Here is a 21,431-nt window from a genome sequence, read left to right as displayed (position 1 = left end):
CGTTATTATGAAAAAAATATATATATTTCTGATGTGTCCTTTTTTTAATGGGCGTGGCCGAGGCCAGAGTTCAAATAGCCGACGTCAGACGCTAAACTCGCTGATGATCCCGGAAAGAGGACGGGCGTGCGTCCGTGCATGCGTGTACTGCAGAGCAGCTCAAAAGTGACGATTTGCCGACGAAATCCTGCCAAACTTCTCACGGGACGATGCTGCACATTTGGTACGTTGTCGTTTGGGGATTTCGAAGCCCCAGTTCTCGTCTTAAGAGTGGTTTGTTGACGTGATGTAGCCCCATGTGTGTGCAGACGGCAAAATGTTTGCAAACAAATTGGCTACATTGCGTTACCGATCGCTCTCGGTTTAAAAAAGAAATAATTCCTTTGTGTGTTTCAGGACCTCAAAGAGCACTGACTGCTGGCAAACAACAAGAATGTGGCCAAAACGACCCGAAAGGAGCAGCTTGTCGACGCCATAACAAAGTGAGTCATTTCTAAATCGTTCCGGTCTTCTCTATCTGTGTAATATTTAAACGCCAGCGTTCAGGGCTTTGCGCAATTGGCTCGATTTTCATCATGATACATTCAATTTTTTAAAAAAAATAATAATACTGTGGATAAGTCACCCACACAAGTCATTAGTGGATGTGTGAGGAATAAACGGTAATCCCTCGATTATCGCGGTTAATGTAGACCAGACATGGCTGTGATAAATGATAAACCTTAAAGTAGGCTCATCCCTATTGAAGTAAATTAAAAAAAAATACTCTTGTGGCAAGTGAAGGAGTAGCTTCCGCGGCTTTTCACATCTTTCTGAATTTATTAAAAAAAAACCTGCCATGTAGTGGAACTGAACATAAATAAATGATAAACTTTCAGACCCTTAACTTTTTTTAAAGGCCTCAGGGCTTGGACCTTTTTCATATTAGTTTTAAATGTGGTTTTGACAAAACAGATTTATTTAACAATAGTGCGGGTGTCATTTTTGACTCATTTAAGCATAATGAGAAAAACAGAAGCTCTTTGTATATTTTTTTAAAGAATGAATGGATTTGAAATAATTGACTGAAAACTTGAGGCAGAAGTAGGATTTTATTTTAACCTTGTAGGCCCCTGTCCAGTTTTCAAATGTCCCACCATATGATCAAGATTCTGATATATTTTCGTGGAGGAAAACAGACGTATGGTTTTTTAGTCTCTGTAGCAGACTGTCCAATATTGCCTTTTGATGATTTATAGAAAAAAAAGCTAAATGTAGGAGGTAGTCTTGTCAAATTTTGCGGTTTGGTGCTAGTCTGTACTTAAATCTATTGTGCCTTCACTCTTTTTTTGGTTTCCTGCCCATGTGCAGAACCAATCAGAGTTTTTTTTCATTTAACTTTGTGTATTGACCCCTTATTTGTTTTCCAGAATCCACCTGAGGGGGACCAGGTTTCCTGTCTATGTCGAGATTGGTTCTGCCTGAGCCTATCTCGACATGGGCATTAAACCTGCTCCTCGAAAAACTAAAAAAGGGGGTCAATACATAAAAAAACATTTCCAAGGTCTTTTTATTTTGAAAAACTCAGATTTGTTCTGCCTGAGCTTTTTCAAAATAAAAGGTAAGACCTTGTGAATTGACCCTCTTTTTTTGTTTTTCAAAATTCCACTAGAGGGCACCATCAATCTGCATTTTTTTTCCAAAGTAAAAGGTGAGACCTTCCTAATGTTTTTTATCCAACTCTGTGTATTGACCCACTTTTTTAGAATCCACCAGAGGGGACCTGTTTTCTCCCTATGAACAGATAGGCTCAGTGACCCTCAATCTATGAAGTTTTTCATAATAAAAGGTGAGCCCTTCTCATTGTTTTTTATCCAACTCTGTGTATTGACCCACTTTTTTGTTTTTCAGAATCCACCAGAGGGGACCTGTTTTCTCCCTATGAACAGATAGGCTCAGTGGCCCCCAATCTATGAAGTTTTTCAAAATAAAAGGTGAGCCTTTCTCATTGTTTTTTTAACTGTGTAGTAACCCCTCCCCCTTTTTCAGTTTTCATGAATTCCACCAGGGGGTGGAGAAGATTTCATTTTTTACGATGCTGGACCACCAACGGGAACCAGTCTATGAACTTTTTCAAAATAAAAGCTGGAGCTTTTATTTTCTGGATTTCCTGCTGGTGACAAGAGGAACTGCTACATCTTTTCAAAATAAAAGGTGAGCCCTACCCATTGTTTTTTCAACTAACTGTGTACTAACCCCCCCGTTTCAGTTTTCGAATCTTCTCCACCAGGGGGTGGAGAAGATTCGATTTTTTACGATGCTGTAACACCAGCGGGAACCTATCTACAAACTTTTTCAAAATAAAAGCTGATTTCCTGTTTTACCAGATTTCCTGCTGGTGACTAGAGGAATTACTTCATCTTATTCAAGTTTTTCAAAATAAAAGCTTTGAAATGTATGCATGTGTTGTCTTTATCTAACAAAAAAATACAAGTCACAATTAGAGTTCATAAATTTATTTACAAGTAAACATTTAAACTTAAAAATACTTAGAAAATGTGAACATTCATCTGCAGATTAAGTTAAACAGCAAAACACTTAGAAAATAAAATTTAAAAAAAAGCAGGGGGAATAAACACTTAGAAAAAAAAATTAAAAAAGCAGGGAATAAACACTTAGAAATTTTTTGTTTTAAAAAATGGGGGATAAACACTTAGAAAATAAAATTTAACAAAAGCAGGGGGAATAAACACTTAGAAAATACAATTAAAAAAAAATGGGGGATAAACACTTAGAAAATAAAATTTAAAAAAAGCAGGGGGAATAAACACTTAGAAAATAAAATTAAAAAAAAATGGGGGATAAACATTAGAAAATAAAATTTAAAAAAAGTAGGGGGAATAAACACTTAGAAAATAAAATTTAAAAAAAAATGGGGAATAAACACAGAAAATAAAATTTAAAAAAAAAAAGGGGGATAAACATTTAGAAAATAAAAAAAGCAGGGGGATAAATACTGAATTATTTTTAAAAGCAGGGGGGTAAACAGAATATTTTTTTAAAAATAAGCAGGGATAAACATTTAGAATAAAATTTGGAAAAACGGGGATAAATATTTACATAAAATTTTTAAAAAAGCAGTGGATAAAGACTTGGATTATAAAATTTGGAAAAAGCAGGGGGATAAACACTTAGAAAACTAAATCTTTAAAAAAGGAGGGATAAATACTAAGAAAGTAAAATCTGGAAAAGGGGGGATGAATACTTAGAGAAAATTGGGGGGTTAACACTTAGAAGATAACTGGGGGGATTAACACTTAGAATTCTTGTTCCAACATTAAATGACAACTTTCTTACCTTAAAGATCTAGTCAAAAAGCTGTGGAAATGAATGGCCAGTGAAATGTCAACATAAGTTAGGCTTTTATTCAATTTGGATTTTCAGAAATACAGACACTCCATATGATGCAAGAGAGACATCTTCAAGTGGGGAACCAAGATTCCTCAGGCCTGTTGCGTGCAAGAAAAATAGCAAAAATTAGAATATATAAGAGACTGGAGATACAACTTTTTTTTTTTTTGTGGGGGTAAGTTTTACCTTGATCAGTCCCAGTCTCCCCTTCTGTAATCTAGGCACACAGAAAGTTGCATCTTGGTGCTAAACAGAGAAAAATTGCACACAAAAAAGCACAAGTTAGCATATATACAACCTGGAGATTCAACAGGTAGGCTTAGTTTTTTTTAATGGAAGTAGTTTTATCTTGATGCTAAACAGTGAAAACTTGATTTAACCAAGGCATTTGGGGGTTGCCAACCAATTACAGCATTGAGAAATCTTACAAGAATCTTAATAAACAATCAAGATAAAGAATGAAAATAAGTTAGTGAGTGCGATTTCCCCTTTTCCAGACAAGGCCATTCAATATACAGACTGAGGTTAACAGCTAAGACAAGGGTGTCAAACTCGGGTTGGTTTGCGGGCCGCAATAAGGTCAACTTGATTTGATATTTTTGAAATAGTTAGATATTTTTTTCTATTTAAATTGGATTAAAAAAACTGCATCGAAATCCTTAAATATTCAGTTTTTTTATAGATCTAAAACAAATGTTTGAGCTCGTTTTTTCTGCATGAGGGAAAATATCTTGTCATAATTTGTTTTTTTTATTTCAAAAGGAAACAAAATATTTTGGGGGAAATGTTCAATATTAGCACTGAAAAACATTTTTAAAATAAATTCATTTTTAGATTTTACAATGTTTTTTTTAACTTTAAGACAAAAAGTCAAAAATGGATTAAAAAAATACAAGTATTGATTTTAAAAAGGGGAAGATGGGGTAATATAATATACATGTACAATCTTCATTTAAATTTGATCCTAACAGAAAGTCAGCACTCATGATTTACTTTTACGGGCCGCACAAAATGACACGATGGGCCAGATTTGCCCCCCGGACCACTACTTTGACACCGGTGAGCTTGGAGAAAGTTGGCTTAAATTTTGTATACTAGAGTGAAAACTTACCCAGGAAACTATCGGTTGATGTCATGCGTTGTTTAATTAAATGTAAAGTCTTGCTACACGACTCAATAATGGAGAGAAAACGGAGAACATGCTTAAGTCGAATCGTGACGCCAACACGAATGCTGACTAGTAACATGTGGCAAAAAAAACGGTCGAGAAAAGAAGCCCATACTTAAATTGTCGACGGTGCGTTAAACCTGGCATTAAACTAAGAGATTTGTTGGCGTTTTGGGGCTCAAATCATTGCTGAAAAATCTCCCGATCGCGTGATAAAAACGCATTTAGGCCAGTGAATTGCTCAATTCCTTACCTCCTCGTTGGCGTGCGAATCCGCCATCGAGCGTGGGAAAAGCGATCCAAAAGGAAGTTACTGCGCATGCACTCAATTAGTAAATCTTCTACGTCGACAATGGGCGTAACCACGCTCATATTGTCCCGTCACATTGCGGCGTAACCACGCCCATATTGTCCCGTCACATTGAAAGTGGAAAAGATGTTGAGTTGCATACCGCGCCCCTAAGAGATGCGTTGTCCTCCCAACCCATCTATGTTTAGAAGATGACGAACAATAGTCATGAGTTGTGTGGTCTTGATGCTATAAAACAGAATACCTGTCAACTTGTATGTTTTATACGTATTTTAGACGTTTTTTTACCATTTCAAATCATGTACGCCGTACACCGACTTTTGTACGGGAAATCATAATCATTTATAAGGGTAGTTAACGGCAGAGATAGACAGGTATGCACACAGGCCTCGGGAGAACACCCCACATTCTGACTAACCAATCAGCCTTTTAATACTTTGACTCAGGGTTGATAAATTCAAACTAACCTTAGTGTGAGCAGTAGTCCCTGTGATAGGAAATAAAAATGCAAGGAAGAATAACTCAATTAAAGGTTGCAATTTCGTCTGAATTTATATGATTCCAGATTTATTGAAAAAGTGCAATGCAGGAGCCCATTTGATATTACCCCGACCTTGACCAGCGTAAAGTATAGTTACAGGAAAGTATCAGCATTCTTCTGTAGCCCAGCGAAGATGACATTCTTCTGACTGTATGATATCTTGTCATGAATCAATTACATTAAAAAAATGAATAAATGTTAGGGGATGGGTTCATCCGAGTTGAGCTATCTTCTGCTGTAGAACAGACTTCATTTCCCGGTTGTCCAGATTCTCTGTAATGGTGTGAAAGAGGTGTTTGGTGTTTTCATTCTCCATTAGTCTGTAGCTCTCAGGGAAGGTGGTCATAATGGCCTGGTATTGACTGAGGATTTCCAGGCTGGACAGGAAGAGTGGTTCACTTTGTCCTCCTGGCATCATTACCTGCAAAGAAAATGAGCAATTTAAGCTATTATCTACTAGAGTTGTTGCAAAATAAAAATAATAATAAAAAGTTGCAATAAGATTGTGTTGTGGTATTTGTATGTCTTACTTTGAGAACTTAAACTAACAACAACTTGTCTCTTCAAGCCCAAACTATGCTTACCGCATCTATTCGAGTATAATACGTCGGCTTGAACAAACATTTATTCACAACATATGGTACGGAAACCTGGTAAAACAATCTACTAAAAATAAATGTGACCACTAGATATTTCAGTACAACAAATGTGTATCCCTTTTTTATGCTGTGTGTATAATAATGCTAATTTAAAATTAGTTTTCCATGATTAAATGGTTAATTCATTTTACCTGAATGTGTTGAGCATGACAGAAGACCTGACTGAGAACGAAAAGGACCTCCTGACTCGGAACCTGTTCGACTGCATGGGCATCGTCTTCCAAACGGTTGCATTCATTCAGCCGGTCCGTCGATGCGGCCGATGTGGGCGAGGCTAATTTATCTCGAAGCGAGTTTACCAGCTCCCTCAACATGTGAGCGTATAATCTCGCGACGTGAGGCCAGGAGTCTTCCGTCAGCCAATGAGAGCAGCTGGATCCACAGAGCAGCTGCAGGACTCGTAGCAGGAGGACCGAGAGGCAGAGTTCATCGGAGACCCTCCTCAGATCGAGCAGGGGCAGGAATTCCACGTACTCCAGGGAGAAAGGCACATGGAGGCGACCTGAGGTAATCAGCTCCTTTAAAGTTCCTAGTAATCTACCACACTGGGAGATGGAACACCAGGGCAGCACCTGAGTTAACGCCACTAGCAGACCCTTGCTGAACATGCCCATGTGCTGCAAGTTGTTTTGGTCCAGAGCCAGAGAAGACAACATGGTGGCACGAAGGGAGTCTGACAAGGTGCAGCACTCCACCCACGCCAAGAGGCCAGTGCCGTGTCCATACTGTGGCAGTTTCAAACCCGACCATTCCTAGAAATGAGACAAAAACACCTGTTTGTCACATGATTGTTTTCCCATGCCCCCACAAAGCTCATACCTGCTCGGGAAGGTCGCACACTGTCAGCAGCGAAGAGGGAACTTCGTTTTTAAAGTGTTGGCCCCATACTGGTTTCAGGTGGAAGTAAACGGTCCAGTCTAGTCCCTTCATTTTATCGCGGAGCCAGAAAAGAGCCCTGGACCAGCGACTTGGAGCATTGTCAATCTGGACACCCACAATTTGTGCCAGTGTGCTGAGTGTGGAGGACAGGAGCTCTCTGGTGTCCATGGACCAATGGTGGATGGCCAGCTCGGGTGCTTGATCCCAAGACCTGCGAAAAGACGGACCAGTGAGACCAAAACCGTGGAGGATTTTGTTTTTATAAAAGGCTTAGGATTCTAAGAATTCCCAAAGATACATGAGCCATACTCACCATTCTTTTTTTCAATTTATTACAATTATTTTTGGGATGTTTCAATTTCAATTACTTCAGTTACTTGGTTAGCACCATTTATATTTTTCATCACCCATGCATAATTTGCATGTTGTAATTTGTTTTTATTTATTGCTATTTACTGTATTTGTCCTCTTTTCTTGGTTTTATTTATAATGATATGTACATAAATAAATTTGGCATGCCTGTCTTGTAGTCCAAAAGTACATCTTAGTCAAGTTAATTACTTGGGAATTGTGAAGTTATACAAATCAAAAATAGAAACTAATTATGCTAGCAATGTCATGTTCATATTCAATATATTCATATTCATTCCCGGGCAGCTCTATGAGATTTATATTTCAAATGTACACACTAAACTGGCAAGTTCTACTTTAATCCTTCATAATTCCTGCTAAGTGTGTGATGCAACTCCATTCCATTGAAATGGTCTGCGGGTTCACCTGAGTGCCTGGTCGTGCAGCTGCGCCAGGATGTAGAGAAGAGGAAAGGGTGAGCATTCCATCACCCAGTGTGATGAAGACGAGGCTACTTCCTGGACATCCGTAGACAAGGCAGCATTGAGAAGTTGTAGACTCAGATCAAGATCAGACTTATCGCCTGGAAGTAAATGCAAAGTGATTGGTCGTTTGTCTACTGCAATGCAGTGGGACCCCTCTATTCTAGTGGTACTTCAACTACATTATATCTGCCTTATTTTTGTACTATGGCCACCCAACGGAAACCTAATACAGGAATAGAACATGACAAAACTCACCAGCAAGAGCGAAGTTAGGCAGGACGAAAGTGTTGACAAGTTCCTGAGGCAGGAGAAGGATGTGCTTTTCACCTTTATCTGTTGTAACTGGTACCATCAACAAAGCCACAAACTTAAGTAGCTGGTCTTTTTCATTGTCTGAGAGGGATCTGGAGCTCACTACTTCCTGTAAACACCTGCAGAGTAGACGTGTGGGCTTTCTCCTTCTGTGTCCTTCTTCGGTGGGTTCAGTCACAACAGTGAGGCCGGTCAACTGCCGCAGGATTTTACTCATGAGATCAAATGCCCCTTTATTGAAGATGGCAGAATTGCAGCAGGACTTCAAGGTGGCCTTTGGATTCTGGAAGGCCACTCTAGCGACTAAAGACACCGCTGTGCTAAAGTTGCCCTCGGCCTTTGGAGCTCCGGCGCGTCCCTGGATGAGACAGTTGAAGGTCATGTTGAGCTCTAGCTCAAAGCTGGCGATCAAATTAGAGGAACCCGAGCATCCGAAGAAGCCCTGGCTTGATACTTTCAAAATAGCGGCCAAAGCTTCATTCTTGTCTTCCAAAGAGAGCAACGTGAAAACGGCCGTGACAACTTTGAGCAACCTCTTACACTGGGTGACTTCCAAGCATTCGCTCTGGAGTCGACTAATGAGAGTGGAGGCCAGTTGGATAAGCGCATCACACTGCTGGAAGGCGGTTTGGTTCTTTTCCAGGCAATCCAGCCACTGCTCCTCATTGGCCACCCAGCTCTCCTCGCCGGCAAACAACACAGCGACGCTCTGGTAGTCCTCCAACTTGTTGGCGATGATGGTCATGACAACCCTCATGCTCATCTCTGAGGAACTCTCAAAAATTGGGAAGGTCAGTGTCGCCAATAAACTTCGTAGTTGAGATCTCTCAACTTCTTCTTCCGTCACTTTGGCTTCTTCGAGAACCAGCGACATTCTCTGAATACTTTGCTGTAGTCTAAAAGCTGAGTAAGAGGACGGAGAGCTGCTACAAGCTTCTAGCAAATGCTGGTCATGCCAGAACTGGGTGAGCGCTGTCACATGCTTCAAGGCTTCAAAGGAGCTCAATCCATTAGGCAGAAACTGGGATGGGGCGTAAGAGGCATGGTGGTCTCGCTGAGCCTCCTTTATAAGCTCTGAACTCATCTTGTCAGTGTTTTCTCTGATGCTCATTGCTTTGGACAGGAACAACACTTTCTCCTTTATTGGAACGGAAACTGACGCATCCGTGAAGAATGTTGTGTAAAGCGAGTCCAGACAAATGGAAAGTGCTTGGAAGGCATGCTCTGGTTTCAATATGAAATCTTTCAGATCTGTAAGCGTGTGAAGGAGAATGCTCAAGACGTCCATGTTGTGCGGTAATGCCGTTGCGTCTAGTCTCGGCCTCTTGGCGGCCTGCTGAGTCAAACTAGCAGGCTGGGAAGTAAGATGAGAAACACGTTCCGCAAATAAAACTTCAATGTTATCCTGCTCAAACCTGCCTTTCCAAAGTTGCCACCACAAGTCAAGAAAGAATTGGACATCATCTTCACTAACAGGGCTGCTCATCACATGTTCTCGCACCTGTTCCAACTCAGAGCACATCTGATGGCGAGGAAGACACAACAGAAAACGGGCGAATACGTCGGCGGCTGATAAAGATTTGATCAGCTCCATCAGGACTGTGTAGTTGACTTCTGGAAAGGGCTTCTCCTGGGGAAAGAAAGTGTTTTTCTTCCATGCTTCTTCCAGATCCTCCTCATTCTCCCTGCTTAATAACTTTAACCAAACAATGCAAACTAACTGCTTCCTCCAAGTGGCGGCCTTGCTTCCGTGATGACTTTGTAGATCCTCCTCGCTACAGATTTCCTTCATGGCGTCCAGGACTGGCTTGGACACCTTGTGCCAGTCACATTTTTGAAGGGAGCTCAAGGAGGCCGGCAGGGATAATTTGTCAGCCAGGAGGAAAGAGCCCTGTAATATAGCCCAGCCTAAAAGAGGAACAAAAATCAGGGATTCATTATTACTAGGAAAGAAAAAAAAGGAACAATGTATTAGTTTTCCAAACTCAATTTACTTTTACTTGTCTAAAAATACTAATAATAATGATAATAATAGTATTGACAATGATGATAATAATTATGATAACAACAACAATAATAATAATAGAAGTAGTAATAACAATAGTAATAATAATAATGAATGGGCAACCTGGACTAGGACCTCCAGTAACTAGCTAGTTAATGTATTATTTGACTAAATATTGTAGTAAATAGATAACTTATTTTCCCCCTATTACATATACAGAAAAGTGTTTCAAAGCGCCAGCGTGGACATGGACGATGCCATGTTTCAATCTTTAATGATGTTTTGACATCTTTAAAAAGCGAAATGAAAACACGGAAGTCACCACACTTGTTTTGAATGGAATTATCGTAACGCATGCACTAAGTGGGCGGTCTATTTTGAGCGTCCCCTCGATTGACCACCAAAACGCGAACGTCCAATGGCTGACCGCCGTGTTTGATGTGTGGTGTACAAGAATCATGCAGAAAACGTTCTTGATTAAAAGAAAATACTAAGCACATATTGTACAATATCCACGGTCCAATGCAACATGCATTTATACAAAAATAGCTTTCAGAATCTAAATTTAAAAAAAAAAATACTCGAGGAATTGAATCGGTTTGAGATCATCAGCATTTTATTTTAGCCATAAAAGGGTCATGTTTACCTTTATCCATGATCATTTTGGTGAGCAAAAATTGGCCAAAAGAGTGGTGCTGATGGTTAATTAGTTAATAAGAAAACAGTCATAATTACTGAGAGCGCACACGCTTAACATTATGACAACATTTCGAGCGTGTGGGCAATGGAAAACTTCCGTTGCTTTCAGTCAACAAGTTTTGAAAAGTAATGCCACTTTTCTTTTACACTGCCACCCTGTGCCCTTGCTTAGTATTACATAACGCTCATTCCATAAATACATTTTGCTAGGTCTTTTATGTTTTTGCCCTAAATCTGTGGAAGAACATTTTTTTACAACACTTTCCTCTTGTACACTAAACTAAATACACAAATAAAAAAAATGCTATAAATAATTATACACGGTAGTGTTGTGTGTTTTCTTGAAAATGAAAGTGAAACTATATATTGTTCGCTGACAGGAATCGAGTTGTGGAGCTTCTATTTAAAAAAGAATGTGTTTGCTAAATATTTTAACTTTATTCTTATTACTATGTGCCGGTAAGTCTTTGAAAGAAAGTTCTTTCCTCATTTCTAAGAGTGATCAGTGGAAATCACTTCACACAAAACTACTTCTAGTACTATTGTATAAAAAGCTAGTACTTAAAAACACGTCCTGCTAATCAATTTGCTGTTCAGTGTTTTCCAACTTTTATTGTGACGCGGGCAGGAAACCTACACAGGCCCGGGGAGAAAATGCAAACTCCACACAGGTGTACCAACCTGGATTTGAACCTAGGACCCCCAGAGCTGATAAAAAAAAGAGCCTACCATGATATCCGATCGGGGCAATGCAAACATGCTAAAACAGGTTGCATGCATTATAAATTGAGTTCAATTTTTTGCAGGTGTCAAGACTGCTCACCCACTGCAATGGCTGCCCTGTATGTTCAATGACTATATCACGCAGACCAATAATGAAGGTGGGCGTAGTATTCATCTCCTGCAAAGATCTAGCATTCTGCAGTTTGGTCTACAAGGAGATAATCCAGTTAACCCTCATGTCATCACTTTCCTAGTCACAAGTATGCCAGTTTTTTTTTTAGTATGCAGTTAGTAGTTATTGAAATGCACTACCTGACTCTTGTTTTTCCTGTCAAGAATCCAAAGTGAATTTGCTTAACTTTATGATGGACACGGATGCAGATGACATGGATTGTGTTATTCAAAAATACAACACAGAAGGCATCCATGTGAAGTGGCCAAGCCTAAAGTCTCACAAGTACATCTCTTGGTTCAGCGTCACTTTGACACACACCCAAGGCCTGTTCATTATCTCTGGAATTCTCGCGTACCCATGTGAAGCGCCACTATCTGAACACGATGAAGACCCCAATTGGCCTGCTATTGAGGACCAACAGATACTGAGTACTTCAGGTAATACAGGTCCATCTATACATTAGTAATCACTAATTGTTGTTCCATTTAGACACAGAAATACGGCGTCAATCAGTTACCTTTTTTTCTTGCATATAAGCCGTATTTGTTCATTTCAAAATGGATGACTGAATCACGGCTTTAAGATTGATTTTAATTATAAGATTCTGGAGCCCAAGTCTTATAATGGAAAAATTCCATACAATCTTTAAACGCACCCTTATCATCATGATGCAATGGGTTGTATGACAAAATCAGATGAAAACATCTTTGTTTTCATTCAGAAATATTGAGCTTATTTGACAACGAAGAAAAATCCATAAATATTGCGCTTTGTTACAAAAACCTCAGGGTACAAACTGAAAAAAATGGGCTCATGTAGTGGAAAAATAAAGTAGAAACGTGCTTTTGACTTCATGTCATGTCACATTTGGATTTACAGCTGCAGTGATGTTGAAAACACTTAGTCCAATGGAGACATCAGGCATTGGACACCAAAAAACACTTCATTGCCAGTTTGCTGTTGACCATAAGGCACCAAATGTGAGTGTGCTGTGGTACCAACAGTCCCGTGGAGAACGACGGATTCTCTTCGGGCATGCCAGCCGATCTGGTCAAACTGAGGGGAGAGGTGTTGAACTGAAAAATCTAGCAAGAGGCGACCTTTCATACACCATCCCCTTTACTGAAGTCAAGCATACAGGAAAATATGTGTGCTCAGTGTCGGTGTTTCCAATGTCTATTAACCTTGATATCAATCTACAAATTCAAGGTAAGGAACACACATAGACACGACATTGAGCTGTTTGGATTTGCAAATTGCTTGACTGTTGAATATCAAAATGTATTATTGGTATTTATCCTATACCAGTCCTTTTTGTTTCTATAAAATTATAGTTAAAGTGTGCATTTAAATATTTATATTTTTTAAGTACTGGAGAACATTCTTATTTTCTGAACCACTTTATCCTCACAAGGGTCGCGGGGGGTGCTGGAGCTCATCCCAGCTGACTTAAGGCCAGAGGTACAAGAGTACAAGGAGACAATTTAGGTTGCCAAATCAGCCTACCATGCATGCCTTTTTGGAATGTGGGATTAAACCGGAGTACCCAGAAAAAGCCCACACAGGCCCAGGAGGAACATGCAAACTCCACACAGGTGGACTAACCTGGATTCGAACTCAGGACCTCAGAGCTGTGAGCCTGACGCGCTGAGAACTCATACACATGGATACCCTGAATAAAATAGAAGGCATATTTTCATTGTACATGAATACAACATCATTTAATTTGGCATTATCACTGCAAGAGAAATGGTTTCATTCAAGTAGAGTTTATATACTCATTTTTTAAAGGTATAGTATGTATAGTTAGTTTGCTTGATCCAACATAAATTGACAGTTTTTCTAAAGAATGGGTCAAGCAAGTATAAGCCTCTATTTTCTTAAAAATAAAAATAGTTCCCCTTAATTGAGGGCCTCAATCTATCTCATGCAACGCTATTATACAACTGATCTTAGTCAGCAGCTAAACAGCTAAATTCTACTCTGGACATAAAGCTAACAGTGCAGAATTGGAAACTTCTTAATCCCAAATATTGAAAATACCAAATAATTATTAGTACAATTGTTGAAGTTCTAAACTGAGCTATTCAAATTTGTTATCGTTTATTGCCAACAAAAGTGAAAGACTGTTTAACAAGATTTTTTTCTAGGCCAAACCTACTGTAATTCTGTAATATAATGTACCTAAATATATGCTAAATTCTAATCATGGTCCTAAATGTATTTTCCAGAGTCCCCCCAAGTGTCCCTCAATGTTGGTCCCACACTCACATTGCAAGAGGGTGAGGAAATGAAGTTGATTTGTGAGGCGGCAAAGTATTACCCTCTAGACGTACATATTGAGTGGTACGAGAAAGACCCCACATCCTCCGGTCGGAGGGTCGGTGCCCCTCTCGCCAAGGCCATGGACAATATTTTGCTGTCCAGTCATAAAAATAATATGGACAGAACTTACTCGTTATTGGGTTTCTTCTACCTCAAGGCTTCCCTTGAAAAATCAGGGCGTCAGTTTACATGCTCAGTTTCCCACATATCTCTGCGAATGCCAATTAAAAAAAGTTTCATCTTGATAGTTGAAGGTAAGGCACATGAATTGCACTACAACACTTTGATCAAGTACCACAAAGGGGCAGTAAATGAACATCATCTTTTTCTGTTTTGTGCCTCAGAACCATCCAGCTGGTTTTTCACCCTCACTGTTTGCAGTGTGATTGTCATTCTGCTGTCTATTCTGTTTTTTAACCTAAGATACCTCTTTTTAGGTGAGTATTGCTCATTCATCCGTTATCCTCACAAGGGTTGTGGAGTGATGCTGGAGCCTATTCCAGCCAACTCTGAATTGGGGGATCACCTTGTATTCTGGATTTAAATGTGTCACTGTAAATGAGTTTAAAAATATAAAAATGTCTCATTTTTCTCAACAGCTAGAAAGCATTCATTGCGGGTAAGACTCCATTTGGAATATAGTTATCAATAGCTGCAACAAGGTTTTAAAGGGAGTGTATATGTGTCTGTTTTATGCAGGAAAAGCCATACTAATGTCATCCCCTGAGCAGAAAAGAAAACACAGAAGCAGGTGAGCTTTCTCTTCCTTATTGTAAGAGTATTTTAAAAAAAAAGTTCTGTGGAAGAACACTACTTGGGGGGAAAATGCATAAATTTGTCAGTTTCAGTCCTTGCAATAATTACAGTTCAGAAAGGATATGTTGTAGTATTACATTGTGAGATTTGATCATTCATATATTAACTAATTTGTGAGCGGTAATAGCAATGCAGGATAATACGTTCGACAGCAGAAGATCTATAAAAAAAACACTTTCAACTTTTTGGAATCAACTCAACAAATTTCTGCCATGTGTGTTGTGTCAACATAATTTGTTCTCCAGAGATTTTCTACTTTTTTTTTTTTTAAAGAAATATAGTCAGCAGGTTTTCTTCTTGGAGTACTTACAGTCACAAAATTGGAAAGAAAAGAAACACAAAACTCTATAATGAATTGGTGGTTTTATTTATCCATTTCATTTATCTTAATTGTAGTTGCGTAAACTCTCGCTTTAGTCCAGTAATACTTTTTCAATGATTATTTTTTTGTACATAATGATTTTAATTCATCAAAATAACATCTGTGAGGCAAATCATGACTGCTCCAGATGGAAAATAAAATTAAAAAATTGATATTTTGACATTGTGTAGAGTTAAGACCACTAAGGGGGAAAAATATCAATCACTATATGACCAAAAATTGCAGTATTTGCACTTGCACTCGGCAAAAATGAGAAAAATATTGATTTTTTAAAAAGTGCAGGAAATTACAGACATCTTGACTATCTTAGCACACCAATAAAGAGACTATGTTTGACCAATTGCAGATGTTTGTGTTAGCCTGTTGCCATCTCTAAGTGCCTCCATGCATGGCTGAGGGACAATGTGTGCAGCCCCAAGCAAAATCTCAAGTGTTCGGAGAAGACAAACAAAGCACCGCAGCGCTCTTTCTGTGTGGGAAAGATAATAGAAAATGATGCAACAACTAATTGTTGATGAAAACAACTTGTAAAGACAGTGAATGTGAAACTAAGACAACAAAACTTGCATTCATGTTCCTGATCTGTCCCATCATTACCATAAATGTTCTCATTCATGACATAGGATTTGATTTCCATGCTCATTTTGGCTTGCGTTTTTATCTTTTAATTCCTTTTAAAGCGATAAAATATGATTTTCATATTGGTTTGCTAGCTAATAATTGATGATTTTTTTGTGTGGGGGGGAAATAGGATTTGGACAATGTCTTCAAAAGTTCAATGGACAATCAAAATAGTTGTTGATTCATGTGAGACTAGATGTCGATTTTATATCAAAAGTCTGAAAACTCTTGACTAAAGTCACTTTCATATGTTTGTAGCTCATCTTTTTTCTCCTTTTGTATAAATAAGTGAGGATAGATATTGTAAAATGTGCTTTTGTGTTTTAAAAGAAAACTTTAAATGTTTTTTTTTTTAACTGAAGTTCTCGTATTGCCTTTTTTTTGCACTTTTTGTCTTCCTTGGGAACTCAGAGGTACTAAAAAGTCTCTTTAAACCTTTAAGTAACCAAACTCTCTCATGATAGCACTTCACTTGTCTTTGGACTGTGAGCTCTTGTGACAGATTTTCAATAACACCTGTGTCAGTTCAAATAAAAAGCTTGTTTAGAAAGCAAAGCGACTAATTGCCATCCTTGTTCTGTTCCGACTGGTGGACCTCAACATACGCACTTTATGTTCCAGCCAATTTCTCTTGTGAGGTCAGGTTGCAAATCTCCCCAAGTAATAAAAAGGAATGACGCCGAAAAAAAAACCGAACATGAGCTCATATAAAAAAAATAATAAAAATAAAAGAAAACCTCATAGGCTCTGGCTGACTGTAATTTTAATTCAACCAGCAGCGTTGAATTTGTATTTTTCCCAAGGAAAAAGAACATAATGATTTATTTATTTCTAACCAGAACTCATTAAAGGTTAATTGTAAAAATGGTGTCAACACTGTATCATAACATAACAATACCGTTAGCTCATGCTGAAAATATAATACTTTCACATAACTACATATTGGTCATTCATCTGTCAGTGCTAGAAAATACACAGGCCTTTTTTAAATGATTGCATCCTCAGTAAAATACCACAATAAAGAAAACGCCTAAAAGTTTTACAAATTATCACTCAAAGTATGCTTAGCTTTTTTTTCTAATCAATTGCCGCATTCTCAGCATTGTAAGTGAAGAAATAATGTGGAATAAGTGTCCCATTTTGCGATTGATGACACATTACCAAGTTGTGTTGCTCTCTATGTGTTTACATGGAAACTGCGGGTAATTGATTGCGACCTTTGGAAAGTGCTAAGCACTTGCGTAGGTTTACTCTTTTCCTTGTATACATTCTCAGTGCCGGCCGGGTTAAATGTCTTTACTGAATTCCTTTCCCCAGTGAGGAAAGGTCATAAATAAAGAAACTTGCTTTTAAAATGACTTGCCTGTAACTCCAAGGAATCAGCTTCCTCTCAATAATATAACATTTCAGTAAGTGTGAGCATGCACTGTCTTTATATCGTGTTTTCATGTTTGTATCAGTTGCAAGGCAGGTGAATTCTTTTAGTGAAGTTTTAGACCCAACTTTCATGCCTGCAGGATTCAGCTGCCTGAAATTGTTGAGGCAAAGGCGGCAATAGCCTTCAGCAACATACTTGTGATCGTAAAAATGGTTTGACGCTGCTGTGGTTAAATTTTATTTGTAGGAATATGCTGTGCATAGATATACAGTAAGGAGTAAAAAGTGTACATATTTGTTTAAATGGCCATTTTTGTAATTTTTTCTTTGATTTTCTGAATTACTTTATTCTCACAAGGACCGTGGGGGTGCTGGAGCCATTCCTAGATGACTTTTTGGGCTCGAGGCGGGGTGGTTGACCCTAAGACAGACAACCACTCCTGCTCACACTCATACATACGGGCAATTTAGTGTGTCCAACCAGCCTATGATGCATGTTTTTGGAATGTGAGAGAAACCGGATTACCCAGAGAAAACCCACGCAGGCCCCTGGAGAACATGCAAACTCCACACAGGTGTACCGACCAGGATTTGAACCCAGACTCGCCTTCTTTTTTTCAATTTTAAATAAAAATCATTGATGGTGAAGGATAAAAGAGAGTGAAAAGGGGAAGGAAAAATTGATTGTTTATCTATTTCTATTTATTTATCAATGTATATATATTTATTTATTTATTTTTTGCAGTATTTTTGGCCCTCATTGTGTTTTGGGAAGGTTTCTATCAGTGATCTATCTTGAAAAGGTAGTGTTGGAAACTCTTATTCTGTAGAACTGCTATATATCAGTCAAAAAAGTCCTCCCCCATACATAGCCCCTCTTCAGATCACCTCACAGTTGTCCAATGACATTCAGGTGTGGACTGCAATGAGGCAATTCCTAAACTCAAATCTTATGGTAAGGCCACGCTGAAAGATGGAATGCTTTTCATCCTCACTCCACACCACAGTTGAACTTCATTTAAAGTAAATCAGATGCACTTAAAATGATGACAAGTATATGGTTTTCATCTTTTTTATGTGTATTTCACCCAATAAAGTTTTCTTGTTACAAGCATGTATTTGTTATTCATGTGTCTTGTGAATAGAAGCATTTCCTCTTTAAAATTAGTTTGTAGGTGTTGTCCAGTTTCTTTTCAATCTAATCTAGTCTTTTTTTCAGTTTTCTACCAAAATGGATTTTGCATTTATATCAACCTTTGAAAAGTCTTAACTACAAACCACCTGATAGACAAAAATAATCTCCTTCTTAACTTTACTATTGCTATTCCATCATTTTTCTCAGCACACTGCATTTTGTTTACAATGTTTTACATCATCAAAATACTTTCAAAATCATAGCTGACCGTTTGCAGTGTCATTTTTGCACTACGTCATTTTATGGATCAGTGTTTCATTTCCAACTTTTTTTCTCATGTGTGCATTTGAATCTTTCCACTTCAGAGACATCTTAAATGCATCAGTAAGTAAAACATCTCCTTTCCCTTTTTACTTGGACTCCAAAACCCTTGTAATATGCAACATATTATGGACAAAACCATAATATGTTGCATATTTTAGATCCCCTGCAGCTCTGAATATGACTTTTTGTTCCCGTATTGTCACTGAGCACTTGGAGAGATTAAAATATTTTTTTACGAGAAGTCAAAGTATACCTTTTCACCTCTTAGACTAACAAAAAGTTATTCTTTGTCAGATAAGAGAATCCTATCCAGGTTCTATGAAAACATTATAAAATTCAAAGTGGACGGTAAGAGAATGTTCTTTGTGACGAAAGCGTGCGATTTCATTTCATCCCACGCTGATTTACACAGGTCATTCGTAGTACCTGCTGACTCATTGTTACTGGAAAGAAGGACTTCTCAGAGTGGGCCTGCAATAGTCCAAGTCTGAGCGCCTCAAGGGATAAAAGTAGTTTCATTTTACAAATAAACTTGAGCTCATTTTGATAGCTCAGTGAGTCATGACGAGTCTCAGCGTGAGTCGTTGAGGTGTTCTTAGAGAGGATCAGGTCACTTTTGCAAGACTTTTTTGTATTTGAAACAATAAACTTTGCATATGCAAAGAAAACAAGTTTTTTTTAAATGGATAAAGGTTTTATATTGGTACCATTTTAAGTGACATTCTTTTTCATACATGGTCTCTTTATGTGCCTGATTTTTGTTGTTGATGTTGTTTTTGGTGGGGGGCGTGTATACAACAACCAAAAAAATATCATCCGTTTTCGACCATTGTGGGTTAGGATTACATGTTAGATGCCAGAACTTTGACATAAATTAATTTACAAAAAATTAGAAAACAGTTAGTAGTCAAAAACAGGTCTAAAAATATTTGTTTGATTATGTTTATTTCTGTTCATATTGGGATGGAAGGGAGATCTCCAATCTCTGTATTTCAATGACGTCGAGATGGATTTTATCTGATCTATGTGTTGTTGTTTTGTCTGCATTGGCTGATTTCCATCATATCGTATTTCGGCAACATTTGCAAGAGATCCAAATAAAAAGCTTTCAAATCCCTGAGTTAAGAAAAAAAAAAAATTCATGGTATTATCATCCAAATTATGACACTTGAAAGTGAAAAAAATCTGAATTGTGTCACATAAACCATGTCGTGTGAATCCCACTTAAAGGGACAGACATCACCTTAGTAATATGCACCCCAAGCCTGAAAAATCTGGTTTAATTAATTAATGAAAAGATGATTTCACACAGAATCAGAAAAAAATGCTGCATGACATGAGGAAGGATATTTTTTTCAATGCCCGTACTATTTTAGCCAATCAAATGTGAGGATCCCACGCACTTGTACTCGAATCTATTAATGTGTGTATGTGCGTGGGTTCAACAGACATCACAAAACAGCTGTACTCTTTATCAGTATAATATTTGTGTGTGTTTAAATATTGTTTCTGACATTAGGAATTTTGCAATGTGCAAACGTAAATACTTTGAGATGCCAACTTTCAAATGAAAGTTATTTAAAGTGTTCGGTATTCAAAAGCAATTATATCATTAAGTTCAAAGAATGCTCTATTAGGTTGAGGTCAGGTGGCTGAAGAGTATTTCTAACCGTTAAAAAGCTTATTGTTGCTTTTCCAATGAGCTGCTTTTCGAAGCTTGGTAGATTACATCAGTTCTCTGTCAATAAAAAAAAGTGTGTATCAAGCTGTCGAGGGACTCTCTCTCTCTCTCTCTCTCTCTCTCTCTCTCTCTCTCTCTCTCTCTCTCTCTCTCTCTCTATTTTTCTCTCTCTCTACATTATGCTACACAATGATTTCACATACATTTCAAGCACGTAACGCAATAACGGAAAAAGAACTCCTGATGAGTGACAAAGCAAATACTTAATGACCTTTGAACTCTTCTGGTTCCTTGCTGTTTGTATCTCACACACCCCTCCTGCATGGTCCCAAAGGGAGATAGCGAGACATGGGGGAACAATATTCCAGTAAATCAGCTTGCCAGATTTCCCCCCCATCCGAAACTGTGGTACTGATTCAGACATACTCCTTTACAAACGCACAAACGCACTCGTCCATATACGTACAATGGCTATCTAGCGTGCGGAATGTTTGCTCTGTTGGGGTTTCGTTACAAGGGGGGTGGGGGTCACCGGCCATCTATTTGATGGTGACATCAAACGTCACTATAATGGAAAGAAACAGGTAAAGCAATGGAAATGTTAGGTACCATAGGATTAGGGAAAAAAGGCATCATTTAAACCCAGCGTCATGCATTTGAAGTGATTTACAGTCAGAGCACAGAGAGCCTTTCTCACTCAACTCTAGTTGCACTTTTTATCTGGACGAAACACTGTTAGGGTAAGTGGATGGACAGATAATAATGGCAGAACGGTAGACATAAAACAGACGTACTATGACCGGTGGGGGAAAAGAAGTTATGCAGACCGTTTTACTTCAAGATGATACAGACGATGCTTTGAGTTTGGTTTGCTCGTGGATTGTTTGTAATGTTTTTTTTTTTATTTAATAATGAAGTATTAACACATTTATCTTCATTGTTAAAAAGTAGAATAGCCCATATTCCAGATTTAGTCTTGATTCTAATTTTTTACATTTTAGTTTATCATTGTTAAACATTGCAATGTTTATTTATTGCAATGCTCTAGTTTTAGGGTGGTATTAACACATTAC

The 21,431-nt window shown here is 38.2% G+C and overlaps 2 protein-coding genes and 2 long non-coding RNA genes across 7 annotated transcripts; 2 read left to right on the top strand and 2 right to left on the bottom strand.

The window, feature by feature from the left end:
- Positions 1 to 105: 105 nt before the first annotated feature.
- On the top strand, positions 106 to 2,437 carry LOC144200576 (uncharacterized). Of its 4 annotated transcripts, none has more exons than XR_013327145.1 (7): positions 112 to 223; positions 397 to 482; positions 1,410 to 1,690; positions 1,746 to 1,828; positions 1,891 to 1,973; positions 2,029 to 2,193; positions 2,367 to 2,437. It is a non-coding gene; the product is annotated as an uncharacterized LOC144200576 (long non-coding RNA). The 4 variants fall into 4 exon arrangements; XR_013327146.1 differs by having other exon boundaries at positions 2,249 to 2,437; XR_013327148.1 differs by lacking the exon at positions 1,410 to 1,690 and having other exon boundaries at positions 106 to 223.
- Positions 2,438 to 3,382: 945 nt separating this feature from the next.
- Positions 3,383 to 5,002, bottom strand: LOC144200728 (uncharacterized). The gene is made up of 3 exons (XR_013327183.1): positions 4,812 to 5,002; positions 3,577 to 3,636; positions 3,383 to 3,488 (listed from the first exon to the last, which is right to left on the bottom strand). It is a non-coding gene; the product is annotated as an uncharacterized LOC144200728 (long non-coding RNA).
- Positions 5,003 to 5,394: 392 nt separating this feature from the next.
- Positions 5,395 to 10,891, bottom strand: gemin4 (gem (nuclear organelle) associated protein 4). The gene is made up of 6 exons (XM_077723335.1): positions 10,747 to 10,891; positions 8,039 to 10,003; positions 7,725 to 7,881; positions 6,888 to 7,158; positions 6,200 to 6,820; positions 5,395 to 5,830 (listed from the first exon to the last, which is right to left on the bottom strand). The coding sequence occupies exons 1-6, from the start codon at positions 10,760 to 10,762 to the stop codon at positions 5,621 to 5,623; spliced, it is 3,240 nt and encodes a 1,079-aa protein (XP_077579461.1). The 5' UTR covers positions 10,763 to 10,891; the 3' UTR covers positions 5,395 to 5,620.
- Positions 10,892 to 11,160: 269 nt separating this feature from the next.
- Positions 11,161 to 16,400, top strand: dhrs13b.2 (dehydrogenase/reductase (SDR family) member 13b.2). The gene is made up of 9 exons (XM_077723414.1): positions 11,161 to 11,258; positions 11,606 to 11,782; positions 11,859 to 12,134; positions 12,577 to 12,906; positions 13,929 to 14,276; positions 14,367 to 14,459; positions 14,622 to 14,641; positions 14,722 to 14,773; positions 15,567 to 16,400. The coding sequence occupies exons 1-8, from the start codon at positions 11,213 to 11,215 to the stop codon at positions 14,734 to 14,736; spliced, it is 1,305 nt and encodes a 434-aa protein (XP_077579540.1). The 5' UTR covers positions 11,161 to 11,212; the 3' UTR covers positions 14,737 to 14,773; positions 15,567 to 16,400.
- Positions 16,401 to 21,431: the final 5,031 nt, after the last annotated feature.

The sequence above is a fragment of the Stigmatopora nigra genome, chromosome 8, assembly GCF_051989575.1.
Source record: "Stigmatopora nigra isolate UIUO_SnigA chromosome 8, RoL_Snig_1.1, whole genome shotgun sequence".
In the NCBI taxonomy this organism is placed as follows: domain Eukaryota; kingdom Metazoa; phylum Chordata; class Actinopteri; order Syngnathiformes; family Syngnathidae; genus Stigmatopora; species Stigmatopora nigra.
This window is presented reverse-complemented; position numbering and strand designations above follow the sequence as displayed.